The 20,717-nt window shown below is 40.6% G+C and overlaps 1 protein-coding gene across 5 annotated transcripts in view; it reads left to right on the top strand.

The window, feature by feature from the left end:
- The window catches only part of nfat5b (nuclear factor of activated T cells 5b), a 31,461-nt gene that overhangs the window by 6,389 nt on the left and 4,355 nt on the right, over positions 1 to 20,717 (top strand). Inside the window, exons 1-13 of one of the 5 annotated variants that reach the window (XM_026379073.1) lie at positions 856 to 941; positions 7,683 to 7,808; positions 10,523 to 10,585; positions 11,048 to 11,678; positions 13,873 to 14,059; positions 14,666 to 14,856; positions 15,375 to 15,547; positions 16,767 to 16,901; positions 16,982 to 17,034; positions 17,758 to 17,890; positions 18,012 to 18,086; positions 18,325 to 18,428; positions 18,591 to 20,394. In XM_026379073.1, the coding sequence (XP_026234858.1) occupies positions 11,053 to 11,678; positions 13,873 to 14,059; positions 14,666 to 14,856; positions 15,375 to 15,547; positions 16,767 to 16,901; positions 16,982 to 17,034; positions 17,758 to 17,890; positions 18,012 to 18,086; positions 18,325 to 18,428; positions 18,591 to 20,394 (3,481 nt within the window). In that variant the 5' untranslated portion in view covers positions 856 to 941; positions 7,683 to 7,808; positions 10,523 to 10,585; positions 11,048 to 11,052. Of the gene's footprint in view, positions 1 to 854; positions 942 to 5,259; positions 5,315 to 6,533; positions 6,655 to 7,682; positions 7,809 to 10,522; positions 10,586 to 11,047; positions 11,679 to 13,872; positions 14,060 to 14,665; positions 14,857 to 15,374; positions 15,548 to 16,766; positions 16,902 to 16,981; positions 17,035 to 17,757; positions 17,891 to 18,011; positions 18,087 to 18,324; positions 18,429 to 18,590; positions 20,395 to 20,717 lie in introns of those variants that run through there. The other 4 variants (XM_026379072.1, XM_026379068.1, XM_026379070.1 and 1 more) reach the window with 4 other exon arrangements.

The following is a 20,717-nucleotide window of genomic DNA, read 5'->3' as shown; positions in this document are numbered from 1 at the left end:
GACATGAGCACATGAAAATATGTATATTATATCATGCTGACCTTTGCAACAAGCGCACATGGGGAAAACAGAATTTAGACCTGGAATACGAAGACAATGGCTCTCGTTATTTTCAAAACATCTCGTCCAGTCACTGAAAGCAACAATAAATTGCATCTCACCATTTTGTGTATTTGAGCTTATTGCTCACTGTCGTAGAGCTCCACTGTCGTTCAGGAACTATTTTGAACAAATCCGTGAGCCACTCTGCTGCTGCACCGCTTGACACGTGTCTTTATTACTAAAAAAGAAAGGCGTCTGGCTGTGGTCTAACGCTAGAGCTCTTTATAGACAGCAGACGTCCTTTGGGAGGAGAAGGTCTGTCAGGTTTGCGATTTGCGACTGCTTAATTATGTGAGGATAGAGTGAGACATTTTTGCCATCACTTGATCGAGAGGTACAACAGACTACAATTCGCATTGATACTCATCAAATCACATCTTGCCCTGTTTCATGATTTGAGCCGATCTGTAGAAGCACTCTCCATTCTCAGAGCTCACACTGGGTGATTTTCTTGCTTAATGCTATTGAAGGTCTCACTGGATTGTTTTTATCTGTTTTAGTTTATTGATGCGGTAGTCTCTGAAAGGAAAGGCAGTGTGTTGCTGTTACAAACCTTTCCTCTGGTCCACACAGAGTAGGATCTATACCCTCATCGACTCTGCTTCTGTGACATTGCTCGGTCTCACACAGGGGAGGTATTTCATGACCTTCAGAAATGCTGAATACCTTTGGCACAAATTAGTCAAACCATCTTACAGCCTACCGTTTGTGTTGTCTCAGTATCCTGTGTTTTCATTTCTTTTTTCTGAGTCATATGCTGCTTCCTGGGCAGACTGGCAGGGCTGCAATGAATAGTGGCGTTGGACTGTCCGATTTCCCCCTGCATCCTGTAATTGTTGGTATGTTTTTTTTGATTGAATTGACAGCATTTTGATTTTCAGAGAGATGCCTGTTAGGGTCAAGGCCAGGAGAGATATTATTATAACAGAGGAAGTCTCGCAGTTCAAAGCAGAAGCAGAATTTTTGTCTGTTCTTTGTTAACTTGATAGATGATAACCATTATCAAAATGTTTTTTTGTTGTTTGTTTAGAAAAGGGATGTGTCATTGAAGGGGGGCAGGAACTGTCTAGTCACAGAAACTACTTTGATCTATACAGTACTTTGGCTTTGTACAACTCACTTGTACTTCATCTGTCAATTTATCTACTTAGTACAAGAAGCATCAGTCAGCACAATTTGTGTTTATCACACTTGATGCTGATGTAGGGTGCGTAGTGTAAACTGTGGAGACACTGCTCTAAAACCTACAGTACATGGAAAAACTGAATAACAGACTTTTATACTTTTTTGCTCTTGTAAACTGATTCAACATTTCTCGTAAACAGTCTCAACAAAAAACGAACACCGTCATCTTCACAACAGGAGGATTTATTGGTACATTGTTGTATTAGACTGCAGCTCCTGTAGCTTGGTTTACACAACAGACAAACAGGATTTTTTAATGAAGGCTGGTTTTATTGTAATGAAATCCAACTTTTTTTCAATGTTTTTAAATTAAACATTCAGGTGCTGTAGGTTTTCTTACCTCCCGACAGAGACATGTTAATCCTTTGTAAATTTTTTCTGTCATACTTTTAAGTTGCAATTTAAGGTCACATTTGCTTCTAGCCCCCACACACTGGCATGTCTTTCCTCAGGACAAGTCAAGGCAAGTGAAGGTAAAACGTATTGCCAGAGTAACTTCTTTACAGTTATTATTTCCAGTTTTTGTTTTTTTGTTTTTTTGTTTCTCGGTTAAAGGGAGGACAGAAAAACTGTACTGCATGTTTATGCTGCTCTAAGGCAACAGGTTAAGGTTTTTTCTAGGCTCAAGCAGACCACCTGATCCCTTTTCAAAGGCAGTAATTGTTTTGAAATGGCCTCAGCATTTGGCATTAGGTTTCTAGACCTACATTCTTATGCTCAGTAGTCCCTAAAGACCCAACTTCCCAGTCTATGCTAAATATTGACCCCTAGTTTACATGTATATTACCACGTTCTTATCAGTAGAATCCACAGCTTCCACCTGACATCACACCAGAACGTTTCCAAAACATTTCTGTGATGTGAAAATCATTTTTAAATTGAGTTCACTGAGATTGTAGATAGACTGTTAAAATGCAGATGAACTGGAGTCACTGTGTCTCTTCCTAGTTGTGCACGTCTAACAGTGACACGTACCCAGCTGTGAGCCTTTTAGCTAGATCTTATTTTTCAGTCTGTGAGTAACTTATATATTCAGTTTTGCTATAACTTCTTTTCATGTTCAGACTAAATGCATGTTGCGTGGCCACTTGGTGACGTCATGCTGTTGGTGAGGATATGCATGTGTTGTTGCTAAATACTCTTCCTGTTGCCTCAGCACGGTTTTCCTGTGGGCCAGACAGAAATACCAGTGATGGCACACCAAACATTTTGTTGAAGGCTTCTATTATAAAGTAGATTGTTCATATTTGTTTGTGTGTGTGTGTTTGTGTGTGTGTGTGTGTGTGTGTGTGTTTGTGGCGTGACGATTTTGGTCAGTCTGCGTGTGTGTGTGTGTGTGTGTGTGTGTGTGTGTGTGTGTGTGTGAGCTTGGGTGTGTGTGTGTGTCCCGTGTAAATAGTTTGAATTCCACTGCTTTTCAAAGTCATGCTTTCACGCTAAGGCCACTGTCTGTTTCATCTTTTTGAGTCTGCGGGGTAACGGGAGGTTGGAGGGTTTCTCATCACTGTCCACACTCACACAGCACACTTTAACACTGACTCCTTTACATTTTTGTAAAAATATTAAGTAAGATCCACCTTTTTATATATATAGCTAAGGTCTAGAACAAATGAAGATGCAGTATAATATAAATATAACTTGTAAATAATTCATTCATTTATAAGGTGTTTGATATCATACAAGCTCATTTAGGTCTGAAAACGACATTTTTAGAATATAAATACAGTTAAACATGCTACTATTCAAATGGATGAGCAACACATGCTCGTTAACTGTGATTTCACACTTTTTCTGCAATATGAAACACAAACTGTAGAAACATATTGTGGGCTCTCCTTATTACTAAACTGTATGACTTCTATCAGCCTTTATTACTTTTACTGACCCACATCGAAACGATACGATATCTCACATCATTGACATGATACAATATGAATATGACTAATAGCTTGTGATTATTATGGTAAAGATATTTTACAACAGCTGCTGACTACATTAACAGCTTGCATTGGATAATAAGACGTCATATGTCAACAGTAGTGACCAATCCGTCATGGTGAAATGCAAAAGTTCATGTATGAAGTGTCAAGGACCCACCTGGCTTAATGTTAACAAAAGATTAGCCTTTACTTTACATGTTTATATAGAAATTGTTTTTCTTGAATCAGTCTTTGGTGATTTTGATCACTTGATGAATCACAGTCGAGTCACCAGAGAGCTGCAAGAACATTTGGGAATTTTGGTGAGTGTTGGCAGCTTTACAAGGAGAACATGCGTTAATGAGATGGATAGATAAATGTCAGTGGCCTCTGTTTGTAGTGCTGTCATGAGTTGCAGCTGATAGCATATTTGGCTTTTCCTGCATGCTCTATCACCTCCATTGAGAAAATTCTTTCTGACTTAATAACGCCTACTGGCCTTCATGTTCTTACTTCATCACACACATGCTCACCCCGCCTCTACATTCATTCATGCTTGCATCATAGTGTCACGCCACCTTTACAAAGCGCGTGATTCTTTGGCAGGTTTTGCCAGATGGTAAATCAGTCACTTTATTAGGTACAACAAGCTAAAACCAATACAGCTAATACAATAAATCGCACCTTCGTGAATTATACTACATGATGCAGGGAGATGTTTAGACAAGTCTCACTGCTATAAATGAAGTGGAAATAGACTAAATTAAAGTTAAGTCAGTTTAATACAGTTGAAACAGCACCTCTCTAAAACAGATTGAACTAAAACTCAACAATGCCATAATGTCAGTGTTTCTTCATGAAGAGAGGATTTATTACAGGGTTGTTAAATTAGACTGTGTTCATTTTAGCTCTTTGTACCTAATAAATCTCCAACTGAGCCAGTATTACATTAATTTTTAACACACAAATTTAACATAAACACACATTTATGATCAAGATCCTTTACATGTGACCATTTAAGTTATAAACTTGCCAGTACTCTATCAATCTATCAACCAGACTTTAAAAATAATATTAAAAGTATGAAGATATTGCCCTGTCGCATATAATTACACGAATAATGACCAAACTGAGACCAGCTACATGGATGAGTTTATGAGCTACATGTGAATTAGTTTATAGCTTCGTTATTTATAAAGTGTTAAGTCATAAATCTGTTACAGTTGGTGAGATTTATTTATTAATATTCAAGCAGAGTTGTGATATTTTATAATAATTCTTCACTTAGATTCAAAGAGTGATTCATTAGCGATGCATTAGTTAGGCATTAGGGGTATACGCATACTATTAGGTGTATCGTTTTGGGTATGAATGCTATCTCTTAGCAGTGGGAGGTGACAAATAAGATCAAATGTGTTGACATGTTATTCAGAATATTTTTTGCTATGTGATATTACTGTATGTAATGTTACTTACTATCCAGTTTATCATTTAAATTTGGATATTACTGTTTTATTTTCTAATTTTCTCCACATTATCTTACGAGAGAGCAACATCTCAAAAGACTTGTCCCCTGATCTGTGTTGCTATGGAGTCCTTGGCAGCCTTCATGTAGGGTTGGCTGTAAACATTTCAGGGTTGTTGTACATGGTTTGCTGCAGGTGCCAGCCCCTTCACTGTTTTTTTCCTTCCCTGCTTGGATTAATCTCCAAATGCACTGACAAGGTGAGCTTAATCTTATCCTCCAACTCTTTTTGTTCAGGACACGTCCACTACGTTCAGTGAATTCACTTAATGTATCCCTTCAATCTAAATGTTTTTAGCATAATTAGGTTGCTCTATTGCTTCATTTCTGCTTGACAGGATTCCACATTACAAGACCAACAACCTGTTGGGCAACTTGAAGTACAGGAGAGGGTATGGAAGCAGAGTAAACAAGACACGGAGAGGGAGAGATGTAGGTGGAGTGGAGGTGGGGGACGGAAGGGGGGTTAAATCAGTTACTCAGCCAAAAAACCAGTGCCACGCCCCAGGTGCCAGGGCTAGTAAGAGCAAGCAGCAGGAATGTGAGGGAAATGAATGGGAGAGTAAGTCCTGCCATTCACATGGTGAGTTCTTACTTTTTTTTACTGTATGTTTATATGATAAATAAACATATCACAAGCAAAAATATTTCACAGGTGGTTCCAAAAATATCTAACTGCAGGATTTCTGATACAGTACGCGGTTTGTTATTTATCCATCTGTTTAAATTGTCCGTGAAGCAGATAAGATCGGTGAGAATAGACTAATAGATGACTAGACCTGATCATCAAAACTAACCCGACTAAGAACGGTGTCCGACAGTGGGAATACTTTTCTCTTTAATCTGTTACTATGATACTCACAGGAATGAAATGAAAGGTTTTCTCAGTGTCAGTGGTCTGCACAAAATGACTGCAGTCTTAAATTAAAATGAAAACATCACGTGGTGTGAGTCAGTACGGTTCAGTTTCCAGCTAATGAGACTGACCATTTTTGAAATTTTTGAAATCTTCTCCTCTTTGAAAGGGACAGTGTCATGTAGCCTGTACGTAAAGAATTGGACCCTGTCTGCGTACAAGGAAACAAACATGCAGCAAAAAAAAAAAAATTTCTGCAGTCTTTAAAAACATCAGGGGACTGTGGAAACACTTTGAACAGGCCAGCCAGTGATTCGAGACCACTGCTCTGAGAGGAGAGTACATATTTTCTGTCTGTGCGGTTGGCAATCTGTTTACTGTAAGGGCTGCTTGTGCAGGGCACATGTTGCTGCATGTGCAGTCGGTCGGTGAGCCCCAAAAAGACCATAGAGTTAAAGAGTGAATGCAGAGGCAGAGGAAGTGTTGTGGAGGAGCTGGAAGGTGTTTGTGTGCATGTGCATACATGTGTGTCTGTGATTTTGTTTGGAGAACTTTGCAAATAACCAGCAAAACCACACTAGAATCCTTTGTGTATGTGTGGTTCAGTGTGAGTTATATGAGTTTGCTGAGTCCAGCTTTAAGCTCCCTTTCTGGGAAACAGCATTCCCTGCTCTTCTAAAGCGAGCTGTAAGGGCTGGAGGGCTTTGGGAATGAAGAGGCATGGGCTGGTTTCAGTATGTCCCAGGTTTGTCTATTGTACACAGTGAATGGTAACAATGGGAGGGTTAAGTATCTGATATACACACCGAACCCTGCGACTCAGCTGCAAGTAATTAAAGCTGGCAGTTGGCAGAGAAGAGAGTCAGGCGACTGTAATGTCCGCTCTAACTTCATACCATAATATTTGGATGATGAATCAGGCTGCTAGTAAAAGTGTTGTCTTGCTGTTGATCCAAGGCTTTCTCCCCTCCCCATGTCCATTTGGCCCTGAGGGAGGCACAGAGAGGAGAGAAAAAGGCTTTGTACGACCCTGCTGTCTGTTTGTAATGAGATCTGCTGTTTACTTGGTAAGCTATAACTTTTACTTTGACACCAGTACCATCACCATATTGGTTTTTCTTTCTTTTAACATCTTGTTTGTCCGTCCTCAGGGTGTATTCCAAGCCCTGAATCACTGCTTTACCTTTTACGAAATGGACAATTTTGAGAGAGGACATCAGCAGGCGGTCAATAACCTCTGAAATATCTTAGTAAAAGATGTATTTTGAATATTTGCATTCTCTAGGAAGATTTGTTAAAGTAAATACAAATGTCACAAATGTAGCTGCAGCTATTTATTATTTTATTTATCAATTAATCAACAGAATATGTTTTATAAATTGGTTAACAACTTTATTAATGATTTCAAAAAGCGGGAAAATATTGAATAAAACAGATTGCCTCCTTAAAAAGTTTATCAAATGTCAAATATCGATCAGTAAGTTGACTGACTGTTTCATCTCCAGTCTCAAGCGTACTGCTTGGCTTGTAGACACATCGCAGTTTCAGGATGTGGGGAATACTACTGCATGTTGGGAAAAAGGAGTTGTATAAAGCCTTTTTAAAGTAACAATATGCAATTGAGCTAGCATGACACTCAAGATCAATTCACTGTTCTTCACTTAACCCTCGCTCTGCCTGTTCTGCTGTGATCTGCTCACTGTGTTCAGCACTTCAGCTATTTGTCATTATGAAATTAAAATAAACAAGAAAACTCTAAAACTTAAATCGTTTTCTGACTGGTTAGAAGACTTTGCCCTAAAACCTTTAGACGAAAATACCTCTGCGTTGCTTACAGCGCTATGACTGTCGTCGCCTCTCCACTTAAAAAATTACTTTTTGAGCAGTTGTTTATTTATAGTTGCAGAGATTATGAATTTTTGCATTTTACAGCATCGACATGGAATTGAGTTACATTAAATAAAGAAACTGTATTTCATTCTCATTTTCTTGTCTGAGCTAAAACATTTGAATCATGAATCACCAACAGAAATGGTCAAGTTCCTGTTCCTGATATGTCACCTTATTGTTCCTTCTATCTGTCCTCTCTTAACAGAATCAGTGTATGATCTTCTACCCAGAGAGCTGCAGTTGCCTTCCTCCACCGAGCAGAACCCAGAAATCATGAGTCAAAAGAGCGGCGGAGAGACAGGGCCCCCCCCTTCAGCTTCTGTAGCGTCAGGTAGGATCCTATTCTTCTTATCCTTATTTCTCTTCTGCAGGTGGGACTGATCGTGCCCCACCCCCCCAAAAATACATCATATGTACCTGCAGGCAAACAAACACCTGCACAAGGTCAAAAAAACAAAACAGCTGAAGAAGAAAGTTATGTCACTGGAGTTAAATCAGCTGAACATGCCTGCTGTCTGTACCTGCTTGTACTGTGAAGTATTTAGTTAAGATTGATGATTGTTGTGATCTGTGATTGAATGTGGTCTCTTGCAGCAACATTTTCACACATGAATTAAAAGCAGCTTCAGACTACATTTCTACAGCACAACATTTCCAACTTTTTGTATTGTACTGTAGGCTTAATATGCAACACTTTGCAGACTCAGCAACAACATACTTGTTGATTGTTTCAACAGTTTCTTTTCAGTAGTTTAGATAATTATGATGCTTTAAGTGACTCATAAGTCCACAAGTTATACAGTGCATCCAGAAAGTATTCACAGCGCTTAACCTTTTCTCCATTTTGTTATGTTACAGCTTTATTCCAAAATAAATATTCACAGCCTTTCTCATGTTACTCAGAATCGAGCTCTGGTGCATCCTGTTTCCACTGATTATCCCTGAGATGTTTCTACGACGTATAACAGTGCATGTCAGAGCACAAACCAAGCTATGATTTCCAAGGAATTGTCTGTAGACAGGATTGTATGGAGGCACAGATCTGAGGAAGGGTACAGAAACATTTGTGCAGCATTTAAAGTTCCAATGAGCACAGTAAATGGAAGACGTTTGGTACTACCAGGACTCTTCCTAGAACGGGCCGCCCAGCCAAACTGAGCGATCGTGAGAAAAGGGCCTTAGTCAGTGAGGTGACCAAGAGCCCAATGGTCACTGTGAAAGAGCTCCAGTGTTTCTCTGTAAAGAGAGAACGTTCCAGAAGAACAACCATCTCTGCAGCACTCAGCCGATCAGGCCTGTATTATAGACTGGACAGATGGAAACGACTCCTCAGTAAAAGTTTGCCAAATGCACCTGAAGGACTCTTAGACCATGAGAACCAAGATTCTCTGGTCTGATACGACAAAGATTGAATTATTTGAACCAATACCATCCCTACAGTGGACCTCAGACTGGGATGAGGGTTCATCTTTGAACAGGAAGACCCTAAGCACACAGCCAAGATAACAAAGGAGAGGCCACGGGACAACTCTGTGAATGTCCTTGAGTGGTCCAGCCAGAGCCCAGACTTGAATTCTATTGAACATCTCTGGAGAGATCTGAAAATGTCTGTGCACCAACGCTTTCACTTTGATGTTATGGGCTATTTTATTGCAGAATTTTGAGGAAAAAAGTTAATTCAATCCATTTTGGGAAAAAGGCTGTCATATATCAAAATGGGGAAAAAGCTAAGCGCTGTGAAAACCTTCTAGATGCACAGTACATGAAGCCTAAAAACTGGTTCAGGCTACCAAAACTTGTGTATGCTACACTCACATGACTCCAATTTAAATGTCAAACACACACCCTTTTAATCATGATGGTGCACTTAAGCCATTAGCACTCATTCATTCTCTTGCTGCATGACTGTGTGTGCGCTGCTCACCCCAAAGCTGTGCTGCTGCAGTGCTGCCACTGCTGTCAGCATTTACAGGATCCACCTGTAAAATCTATCTGAGTTAAGATTCTCCGTCCCCACTCACTACTGGTGGGTGGAACAAGGTTGGTTCCCAGATGCCACACACTAATGTTGTACATATTCTTCAATAGCAAGTTAGTGACAATTTAGGCTGCGATAAGCTTTCCTAGTTGACAGCTTGTTGACCACACTTGTTTTGTTTTAGTTTTTTTGATATAGGAAATTAAAACGATGCTGATCATGATGATCATGAGTATCTGGCTTAATGCATTAAACATTGCAAGTATACAAATCAGCACACAGTGCATAGGTAATAAAGGAAGGATATTTAAAAATCATTTTTAATTCTAGCTCAGTATATTTTTAGGAAAGTTAGGAAAGTAATTGTTTAATTCGTTCATTCAAGTCAGACAAATGTAAAATCTTCCACTGAGATGCGACCACACCCAGTTAACTGGTAAATAATTAAACAAAAATATAAACAATAAAGAGCAGTAAATACAGCCAATGCTAGATTACCAAATGAGAAGTGCAGGCAATTAGCTCTGGGATCAGGAACTACAGGCTCACTGTGTGTCTACTGGTATTTCTTCATTGCATTTTTGTGGTTAAATGATGCATATTCCTGAATTAATTTATGAAATTGTGATAAAGTAGTAAACCTGGAGTCAGATAATATGTCAGTTTTTGCACGTTTTGTTTTTTATTAGTACAGCCCTGATGTAGTCCAGGCTATTTGATAATGGGCTAACATTTGTTTAAAGGAACAACGTTTATTTAAAATATTTTTAGTTACTCAGAGCACTGATGCTTTTCCAAAACCACAGTTTTTTGTTTGTCATCTTTGTGTTTTGATCAAAATTACACAATATTTTATATGTGCCTCTGTTTTTTTTTAACTAATGAGTCACTAAACAATCCAGAATGTCAACAGCAGTCTAACCCCTTTATTTTTTTAATGCTTTTGAAATTACAGTCTATGTGAGCATGCTGGAGCAACATTTTTGACAAAATTTCCTGTGTTATCTGAATAAAGTTTTACTGTTCAGCTCTTATTGCTCATTCGCTGTCTCATTTTTATATTCCAGGAAGTTCCCTCTGAAGCAGGGAGTGTCTGCATATAAAATGGTCTGCAGTTCTCTGCTTCATAGGTCAGAAGCTTGTTTATTTTGTCTCTGTGGCTACGTTCAGTCCCAACAAAATGAACTATTGTAGCAAAAATAAAAATAAAAAAAGACACAAAAAGCTCCAATAATTGGCATGCATCATATTGCACATATTACTTTTTGACCTTCCATCTCCATTTGATCATTTTGGCAATTATTTTCACTCAGTTGAACATGAACAAAATACTGCTAATTCATCAAGTCACTACATTTTTAGTTACTTATAAAGTTTTGGGTCACAACTGTCCAGTGCTTTACATACTGTACATTAACAAATATCATCAGCACCACAGACGCACATGTAAGACCCAATGAAAAGGGTGAATTTTAATTGGATATTTAAAAATAGTAAACAAAGATCATGAACAGATTTTGCTGCTTAAATGGGACTGCTAGCCAACACTGGTGGAGATGCCTTTATTCACTGTCTAATTATTTGTACTGTAGATGCCATGTCCTCTTCTATGACCATGGAAGGCCCCCGCAGTGCTTTTTCCACCTCTTCCAGCTCTACCATCCATTCCAGTACTTCAGGCAGTGACCAGAACCCAGCTCACAGAAACAATGCTGACCCAGAGGACATCAGGAACAGCAGAGCGGTGCCAGAGGTTGTTGGAGCAGAAAGTGGGAATGGTAACGGCAGCAGTGGTGGTAACTGCAGAGGTAGCAGTGAGCTAGGAGGTGGAAGAGCCGCAACATCCCAGGAGGCCCAGCAACATCACCAGATGACTCCATCTAAGCGCCGCACCGTACTGAACATCTCTCCACCTCCACAGGACCTGTTAGATGATAGCAGTATGTCCTGCCAGGATGAAACATCCCTGGACTCGGAGCAGAGTAACAGCATCTGGATGGATGACACTGTTTCCAACTTCAGTATCGTGAGCGCCGCCTCTTACAATGATAACACAGAGGTGCCCAGAAAGTCCCGGAAACGAACCCCTCGCCAGAGGCCTGGTCCTAAGTCTGTGCCTGCAGAGGAAGCCAGCATGGACATGTTCGATGCCGACAGTGCCAAAGGCCCACACTTTGTCCTGTCACAGCTGGGCCCGGACAACAAGACAGGACAAAAAGGAAGGTTTGTTTTACTCTTATATGCAGTTACTCTGAAATATTTTAATTTAGATCTGCCTATGACATGTCTATGGCATGCCTATCTGCCTATCTACCTCTGAAGTTGTGAAAGAATAATAAGGATATAAAGAATCATTTCTCTGTATCGATGATGCTCATATAAATACCACAAACTTCCGAGCCTTTGAAGCTTTATTGGAGGAGTGAGTGCCAAGAGAGAAAATTCATCCTCAACTATTTTCATCAGCAGTTTTTCCAGGAAAACTACCACTGTGGTTCAGCTGTGCATATCTATTGGTCCTGGACTGTTTTGCAAATCAAAGAACTGACTTGAATTGCACAACCGCAAGATCAACAAAATACCTAAGAAAACATTTATAAAAATTAGTATTCAGCATGAAAATAATAATAACTTGTTGCAGCTCTATGATATGGCCTTATTGTGTTTTTTTTTTTTAGAGTGTTATCTGACACCTTGCACTAAAATCTCCAACTTGTGATTTTCATATCATATATATACACAGAGCTACAGTGGCAAGAAAAACTTTGTGAACCTTTTGGAATTTCATGGTTTTCTGCATTAATTTGTCATAAAATTTGCTAAAATAAGATAAAACTTCATCTAACTCACAGTCTGCTGAAAATAATAGTACACAAACATTATATGTTTTCATGTTTTTATTGAACATAACATGTAAGCAACCACAGTGCAGGGTGGAAAAAGTATGTGAACCTTTGGACTGGAATAACTGGTTGACCCTTCTTTGGAAGCAATAACCTCAACCAAACGTTTCCTGTAGTTGCAGATCAGACCTGCACAATGATCTGGAGTAATTTTGGACCACTCCTCTTCACAAAACTGTTTCAGTGTAGCAATATTCTTAATTTTTCCATCAATGACAACAATCCGTCCAGGCCCTGAGGCAACAAAGCATCCCCAAACCATGATGCTCCCTCCGCCATTTTTTACAGTGGGGATGAGGTTTTGATGTTGGTGTGCTGTGCCTTTTTTTCTCCACACAGTGTTGTGTGTTTTTTCCAAACAACTCAATTTTGGTTTCATCTGTCCACAGATAATTTTGCCAGTAGTGCTGTGGAACATCCAGGTGCTCTTTTGCAAACTTCAAACGTGCTGCAATATTTTTTTTGGACAGCAATGGCTTCCTCCGTGGTGTCCTCCCATGTACTCTATTCTTGTTTAATGTTTTCCTTATTGTAGATGTGTCAACAAAAATGTTAGCATGTGCCAGAGATTTCTGTAAGTCTTTAGCTGACACTCTAGGATGCTTCTTTACCTCATTCAGCATTCTGCGCTGTGCTCTTGCAGTCATCTTTACAGGACGACCATGCCTAGGGAGAGTAGCAACAGTGCTGCAACAGTAAACCCAAAACTGCTGTGTGTTTTTAAAGGGCAGGACAGCTTTCAGCAACACATCCAATATCATCACACTGATTGGACACAAGGTTGGCTCACTCCTGGCTCCAATTAGCTTTTGGAGAAGTCATTAGGCCAGGGGTTCACATACTGATTACCCCCGATTTAGCGCAAAAGTTGGCTGTTAGTCTTTGAATTATTTTAAACAGTACTCATCCTGATTGTCATAGTAGGTATTAGTAGGAAATGATACAAACAGATGAAATATTTGACAGTCTTCTCTGACATTAAATTTCCTACCACATTTGATTGAAGAAGAGTCGTTAGATCAAAGGCGAGGGAGGGGCAGGATACGGAAGTACAAACAATGGTCAACCACAGTAAATCACCAAGTCTCTCTCAAAGACATAGGATAAGCACAGCAGATTAAATAAACACCCAACTCTGAATGCTTTAAGAGCATTGGGGAGAATGTGCCTGGTCGATGTAGGGCCTCTAAACTTGCATTGCTCAGTGCACCATGGCAACTTGTGAGCATTTTCACTGCTGCAGTAATGAGAGCAATTTCACTACAAGGTAATGTAAAAACAGATATTTAACATTGATGCTGTAGGTCTATGTGGTATCTTTTTTTTTTTTTACTTTCTGCGTGGCCTGAACTTAAAGTTTGTTCCAACTGCAGCAGGTATCACTTTTCATATAAAAGAATGAGTATAGTAAGTTGGGAACATGTATGTTAATCCACAAACCCAGAACATTTTAATTGCTTGAAAATGGCCGACATAATGTGCTACTGTCTGTGTCAAACTCTTCTTTGTTGCAGCTCTGATGATCCTCAGACAACCACCCAGAAAGGAGGAACTCTTTCAATGCAGTACCCACAGAAGAATGAGGGGAAGGAGCTGAAGATCCTCGTCCAGCCTGAGACTCAACACCGAGCTCGCTACCTGACTGAAGGCAGCAGAGGGTCAGTGAAGGATCGCACTCAGCAGGGCTTCCCTACTGTAAAGGTTAGTGTAAAACACCTGAAACAGCCTCTGTATTGAACTCGGAAGTCCTCTATCACTTAAGTGCATGTATAAAATTATGGAAATAAGTCTTCAGTCAAGACTCCACCACCCACCATCTTTACACTTTGAAAGTTTACGCTGACATTACAACCTGTTTCAGAAAGATCCTTTAAAAAACCTGCACAGAAATGTGAAATGAAAAAAAATTGCACATGGAGGTTAAATAAGGATCAGAGAATTAACAAGTTGTGACTAATAACTGTACATAAATGGACAATTGCTTGATGAGAAGATGCCAGAATGCACTTGGCCAACACACTGAGGTCATCTGTTGGACAGGTAGGGAAATGCATTTAGTTAGCATGTGCAAAACAAGAGAGAGAGAGAGATGTAAGAGAGAGGGGGAGGAAGTTCAGCTGGAGACACAAACGTGACAGGCCAGGACGAGGCAAAAAATGAAAAGTAGTGGTTCATAAATCGCTTGGCACCTTTTGTTCTTAAGCTACAAAGATTGTCTGTTACCATCAGATTTATCAGATTTGGACCTTTTTAGTTAGCTGACTAATTTTGATGTATTATGTTCCTTGTCATTTTTCTTTTACCCAGCTGGAAGGGGTGATGGAGCCTGTGGTTTTACAAATATTTGTGGGCAACGATGCTGGCCGTGTGAAGCCACATGGATTTTACCAATCTTGCCGAGTGACCGGGCGCAACACCACTGCCTGCAATGAGGTGGTCATTGACGGCACCACTGTCATAGAGGTGTCCCTTGAGCCAAGCACCAACATGACACTAGCGTATGTACATGTCTTCAGATTAAAATTGGATTATTTGTGGGATCATTAAATATAAAATATGTTGCTCTGTGTACCCAGTATACCTTTTGTACAATAGAGGAGATGTTAGCTGTAACATGGAAAACCTAATCATACCTAATTTAATAGAAATCAGTTATCACAATGACACATAATAAGATTTTTATTATTATATTATATTATGCTCCTTGTGATCTGTTGTTACATTTATACTTTTGGGAACTTGGATGTCCATGTTGCATATAAACATGCTGATTGTGTGCAGCAGGATTTTCGGTTATGTTGTTGCTGAAGGATGCTGGTGTATAGAACGGCTCACAGGAACATTTACACAAGTTGACTTATCAGAACATGGTGACATGGGGGCAAGGGTGGCCTTAAAAATGCCAGATGAGCTGTTGCATAAAGAGGCGTTATAATCTGAGCTCTAAAATAAACATAAATGTAGCTTCTGAAGTTCTTTACAATGTCTTCTGAACCTATATTATCTTTCCATGCAGGGTAGACTGTGTTGGGATCTTGAAGCTCCGTAATGCTGATGTTGAGGCTCGTATCGGTGTAGCTGGATCGAAGAAGAAGAGCACACGTGCTCGACTTGTGTTTCGTGTCAACATTCCCCGTCCAGATGGATCAGTGCTCACCCTGCAGACTCCCTCATCTCCAATCCTGTGTAGTAAGTGTGTTAGAGAGAGATTGTAGAAGTTTAGTAAGAAACAAAGTCTATAGACTGTTGGATGGACCCTGGTGTAATATTTAATAACTGTATATTAAATCAGTTTCACTATAATTGACACTTGAAAAGAAGAAAAACAAATAGTTGCCCTGTAACCTACTTAGTTAATCATTACCATTATACTGTAAACTGAGCTATTTTCTTTGACAGCAGAGGTCCTGTTTCTAAAGTTGAATAAAGCCTCAGGTCAGGAGACTGTTGTCTTTTGATGTCAACATTTGAAGACAGTGCGTAAAGATCCAAGTGTTATTTAATAAGGGTCCAGGTTTATGTATGAGGGTGTGGTTGGTTTCATAGACAGGAAGAACACTTAGGGCCAGTTTCTCGGTTAGTGGATTTTGGGAGAGACAGGAGAGAAAGAGAAGGAAAGGAGGAAACAATAGATCTGTGTGGACTTCTATTGTTTACACACAGCCAGCATGCAACCCAGAGAAATATCTTTCATCTGGCATCTGTGCATGTAAGTATGTGTATGGCTTTCTTTGTGAGGACATTTTGGCAGCATTTGGATGCACATTCAAATGTCTGTGGTCACAATGAGGCTAAGGTTATACTTAGTGTAAAGGTGAGTTATGATTATTGAGGTAACAACACTGGTTTATAAAAAGCATTATCTCCGTGAGTGTCCTCACAAAGACAGATACACAAATGTGTCTCTGCATGAATGGTGCAGGAGCTGTGAAATGTTTGTGGGAAGTGTTATAGAGGAGGGGCAGTGGTTTGAAGATCAGCATTTACCACATCCAATATGAACTATTGGACCATATGAGGCTGGTTCATTATATTTATATATTTATATCTAAATGTAAGAAAAACAACCAGATGATTAAGTGATTATACTATAATCAACTGCTCATTTGCACATTGATTATTTTTAAAGACCATTTCTGGTATGACCTCCCTGCAAAATGACCTAATTCACCATTAAAATACAATGAAATGTGTCTCCTCAGAGCAGGAAATGTGACTCTGTGATGTATAGTGGCATTTAATGAGTTCACACTGATCTGCTTTTAAAGAATAATTCTATTAAAGCTGGTAAAAGTATACTTGAAGGGTTATTTTCTATCCATATTTATACTGTCTCATCCAATTAAACTGGGAACACCCAAAAGATAAAGATATAAAAAGTGAAATCTGTTTGTATGTTTGTTAACAGCCCAGCCTGCAGGGGTACCTGAAATCCTGAAAAAGTCCCTACACAGTTGTTCAGTGAGGGGTGGAGAAGAAGTCTTCATCATTGGCAAAAACTTCCTTAAAGACACCAAAGTCATATTTGATGAGAATGTTTCTGGTAAGAACCCAGTATTGTAAATATGTTTGGCCAATAACATCTCAGGTTTATCCGTTTTTAATATAAACACCCTCTCTTAGATGAAAACTCGTGGAAGGCAGAGGCTGAAATTGACATGGAGCTGTTTCACCAGGTAAAGATTGTCCTTGTGTTGTTTTTTTATGCCAAGTGATTAATGCCAATTACGAATGAGCTGAGTAGACACAAGCAGTCGTTTCAGATTTATATGGGGCTTTAGATGTAATCATCTTAAATGGCTGCTGGTTCAAAGGTTTGAGTGGTCTCATTGTACTGTGACCTAATTACACTCAGCCTCAAAGTGTACTGAGTGTGTCTCAACGGTCCAGTTTAAACCTTTGCTGATGTAAAAACAAATTTAGTCAGATCTAGATGCATTGGTGAATCTGCAGCTAAGTGGAAAAGCTCCTGTCCTTTTATTTTTGTTAGAGGTGCTATATTTATACGTTCATCATGTCTGACTGAAACCTATGGCGTGTCACAAACATGCTAAAAACATTATATAACCAACAGTTGTTACATTCTCAGACCATTTCTTGAAATACTATTGAAGTTGGTCTGTGGTCTTCTTTTGTGCCTTTTATTGAGACTGGGCTCCATTTGAGAGGTTTTGCTGCCATCAGCTGTTGATAGGCAGAATTGTCTGAAACGGACAGACCCAGTTATTACCCCATCACTCGGGAGATTAGGTCACACTGAATAAGAATTTCCCAGATACATGAAATGTTGAAGCTACACTACACTACTGAATATTATAAAAAACACATGTTTAAAAAAGACGAGCACACTTCATACTTAGATCAAAATTCTCTCTTTATATTCTATGATCTTTTCCAAGAATCACTTGATAGTGAAGGTTCCTCCGTATCAGAACCAAGCCATCACTTCTGCAGTTTGCGTTGGAATCTATGTGGTGACAAATGCTGGAAGATCCCACGATGTGCAACCTTTTACCTACAGTCCAGATCCAGGTTTGTTAACTAATAGCTTGATACATAGCTGAGTACTAGGGTACTACTGACAACCTGCCTATTTTTAAGACTTACATTGATTTTCCTGTTGTATTTAATGTGTTGATGTTCTCTCTTTCAGCAAAACATGATGTTCATGTGAAAAAAGAGACACCTGCCCCTGTGAAGAATTGTTCTTTTGATGAACAGATTAAAGGTTGTATTGCTTTGGTTGACTTGTGCACCACTGGGACTGTGAAGAAGACATCTTTAATTACTCTGAAGTCACAATGATTCAAATCCCTTACATTAATTATTGCATTGTTTCTACATCAACACATACAAGAGATTCTTATGAAGTCCTAACAGTTAATGTAGTGTTACCTGCATGAATTAATGGCACATGAATAATCATGAATCCATGCATTTATTCTTTGCTCTTTTTTCTTCTACAGTTTTGGATGGTGCCTTGATGCCCTCAATGTTGCCTTTAGTGAAGAGAGAAGAAGTCACCCCGATGGAGGTGACCAACAACCTCCAGCCCTCTGCAGTATTTAAGGTGATGCACAGAAGGCATTTGATATTTAAAAGATTGGTTGCATTCAGTTCACTTCACACTTTCTGTTCTTAAGAGAAGTATTTATCAGTTGGACAGAAATAGCACAGTAGTGATGCATATCCTGAAAGTAAACATTTGTCTTTTACTTTGTGTTACCATCAGACTGATGATGTGTGTCCAGCCCAGCAGAACCCAGACATGACCACAGGGCATCTAAATAAAAACATACCATTCTCCAACAACCTGTCTCAGTCTGCAGGTGACCCCGACAAAGGCCAGTCTTCTGTTTTTACCAACACTGAGCCCTTAAGCACCATCCAGAAGCAGGACATTGCTGCCACCAGCACGTTCTCTGTGTCTGCAGATTCCCCTCTCCAACAGAGTTCACAGCAGTTTCTTCTGGAGCCCAGAGAAGGCCTCGGGCAGGAGAGGCCCGGCGGCGGCTCTGGAGCTGTCGGGAGGCTGTGTGGGGAACCCTCACCCCAACAACAGCAGTTGTCACTGTTCCCTCCTGATGAAGTGGCCCAGCTGGAGGAAGCAGTGAGACAACTTAAAGCCAAAGGGTTTTGTAGTTTACCCCTTCAGTCTGACAACTCAATGCCCAAACAGCAGCAACAGCACATCCAGCACCAACAGCAGATTCAAGAACAGCAAATCCAGCAGCAACAAATTCAGCAGCAGCAGCAGCAGCAAATGCAGCAACAACAGCTCCAGCAGCAGCAACAGCAGCAGGTTTTAGAGAATTTACAGCAGCAGCTGTTTCAGTCACAGATTCAGATGCAGTGCAGCATGTTTCAGGATGCCTCCCAGGGCAAGACCGCAGAACAGCGGGGTTCACCGCAAGGAGTGGTGCCAACCCAGGGATCCCTTTTCCAGCAGGCCCAACAGCAACAGCAGCAGCAGCAACAGCAGCAACAAACCGCTCTGTTTCAGCAGACAAATGATCTGCTTTCTATTCAGACCAACTTCCTCCAGCAGACACCCTCTCATCCTTCACCACCCATGTTTCACAATCCCAGCTCTTTGGCTGAAACACAGGATCCACAAGGAGCTCTTTTTCAGAAAGCCTCTCAGGAGCAGGTCCAGGCAGCTCTCTTCCAGAACACCATGACAGTACTACAGACACCAGAGCAACAACATTCAGCCCCTGGACTTTTCCTCCCCCAGGCCTCTCTACCCACTCAGCTTACAACCAGTAGTTCACAACAACAACGGCAGCAGCTCGCCTTCCTCAGTGCTCTGCAGCCCCCTGCCCCTGAACCACCATCGGTTTTTCAGGCTCAGACCCAGCTCTCGCCCATCCAGCAGAGAGGCCCCATAGAGCAGCAGCCTGCCCAGCTTCAGCCCCACACACAGCCACCCCAGCAGGCTCCACTGTTTCAGAATATGTCCCCGCATACATCTGTGAACACACTCTCCCCAGGCCAGCAGCAGCAACAGCAGGCCGGCCTACTGTTCTGCAACAATACCCTGTCCACACCAGACCAAGCCTCCAGCCTCCTTTTCAACAGTCAGGGCCAAATGCCTCCTTTGACCAGCAGCAGTCTAGTTTCTCAAGAGGCCCAAAACCCCTCTCTGCTGTTTTCCCAAGCCAGCATGGTGCCAGTGAACCAGCAGGATCGCTCTGAGCCCATGGCCTTAGGGAACCCCCCCGATCCACGGCAGCAAGTGATGTTTCAGGAGCAGCAGCCTATGCAGCTGGGCAGCAGCTCAAACAGTCGTCAGGAGCAGCCTGTGGGCCTCTTCATGCCTCAGTCTAACATGGCATCTCTGCAGGGGGGGCTGGCTCAAGAGCTCGCACAGTCAGCTATGTTCACCTCACAGAACGGGGTGGCAAACCTCCAGACCACCACGTCCTCCCCTGTTCAGCAGCCAGGAACGCTGTTTCAGACCGCCGTGAGTGGGACCATCAGTCAGCCCAGCCAGCCTCAGCAACCTGGCATGTTCCTTTTTGGGATTCAGAATGGTAAGAACTTGATGACCTGTTGAATTCCTGCAAGTCTGAATTCCTCAACACCTTTACCAGATTAACAGTGTTTTCCTTAGAATGGGCTATTCTTAGGTATTCAATAGAACGGGAAATTTGTGCATACTTTGTCATTCTGTAAAGTGCTATTTATCTTACCTTAACCCCCTTTTTTTCACTGTGGCAAAGGATAGAATTCAATATAATTGTTCTGTAGTGGAATCACATTGCAAAATTACAAGAATTTAACATCTTTATACAATATGTATTGTCCATGTAGCTTTTCCACATTACGCATTTATTCACATTATAAACTAAAAAAT

Source organism: Anabas testudineus, chromosome 3 (assembly GCF_900324465.2).
Source record: "Anabas testudineus chromosome 3, fAnaTes1.2, whole genome shotgun sequence".
NCBI classification, from domain to species: Eukaryota; Metazoa; Chordata; class Actinopteri; order Anabantiformes; family Anabantidae; genus Anabas; species Anabas testudineus.
The sequence above is the reverse complement of the archived record's forward strand: the minus strand, read 5'-3'. Positions and strand labels throughout refer to the sequence as shown.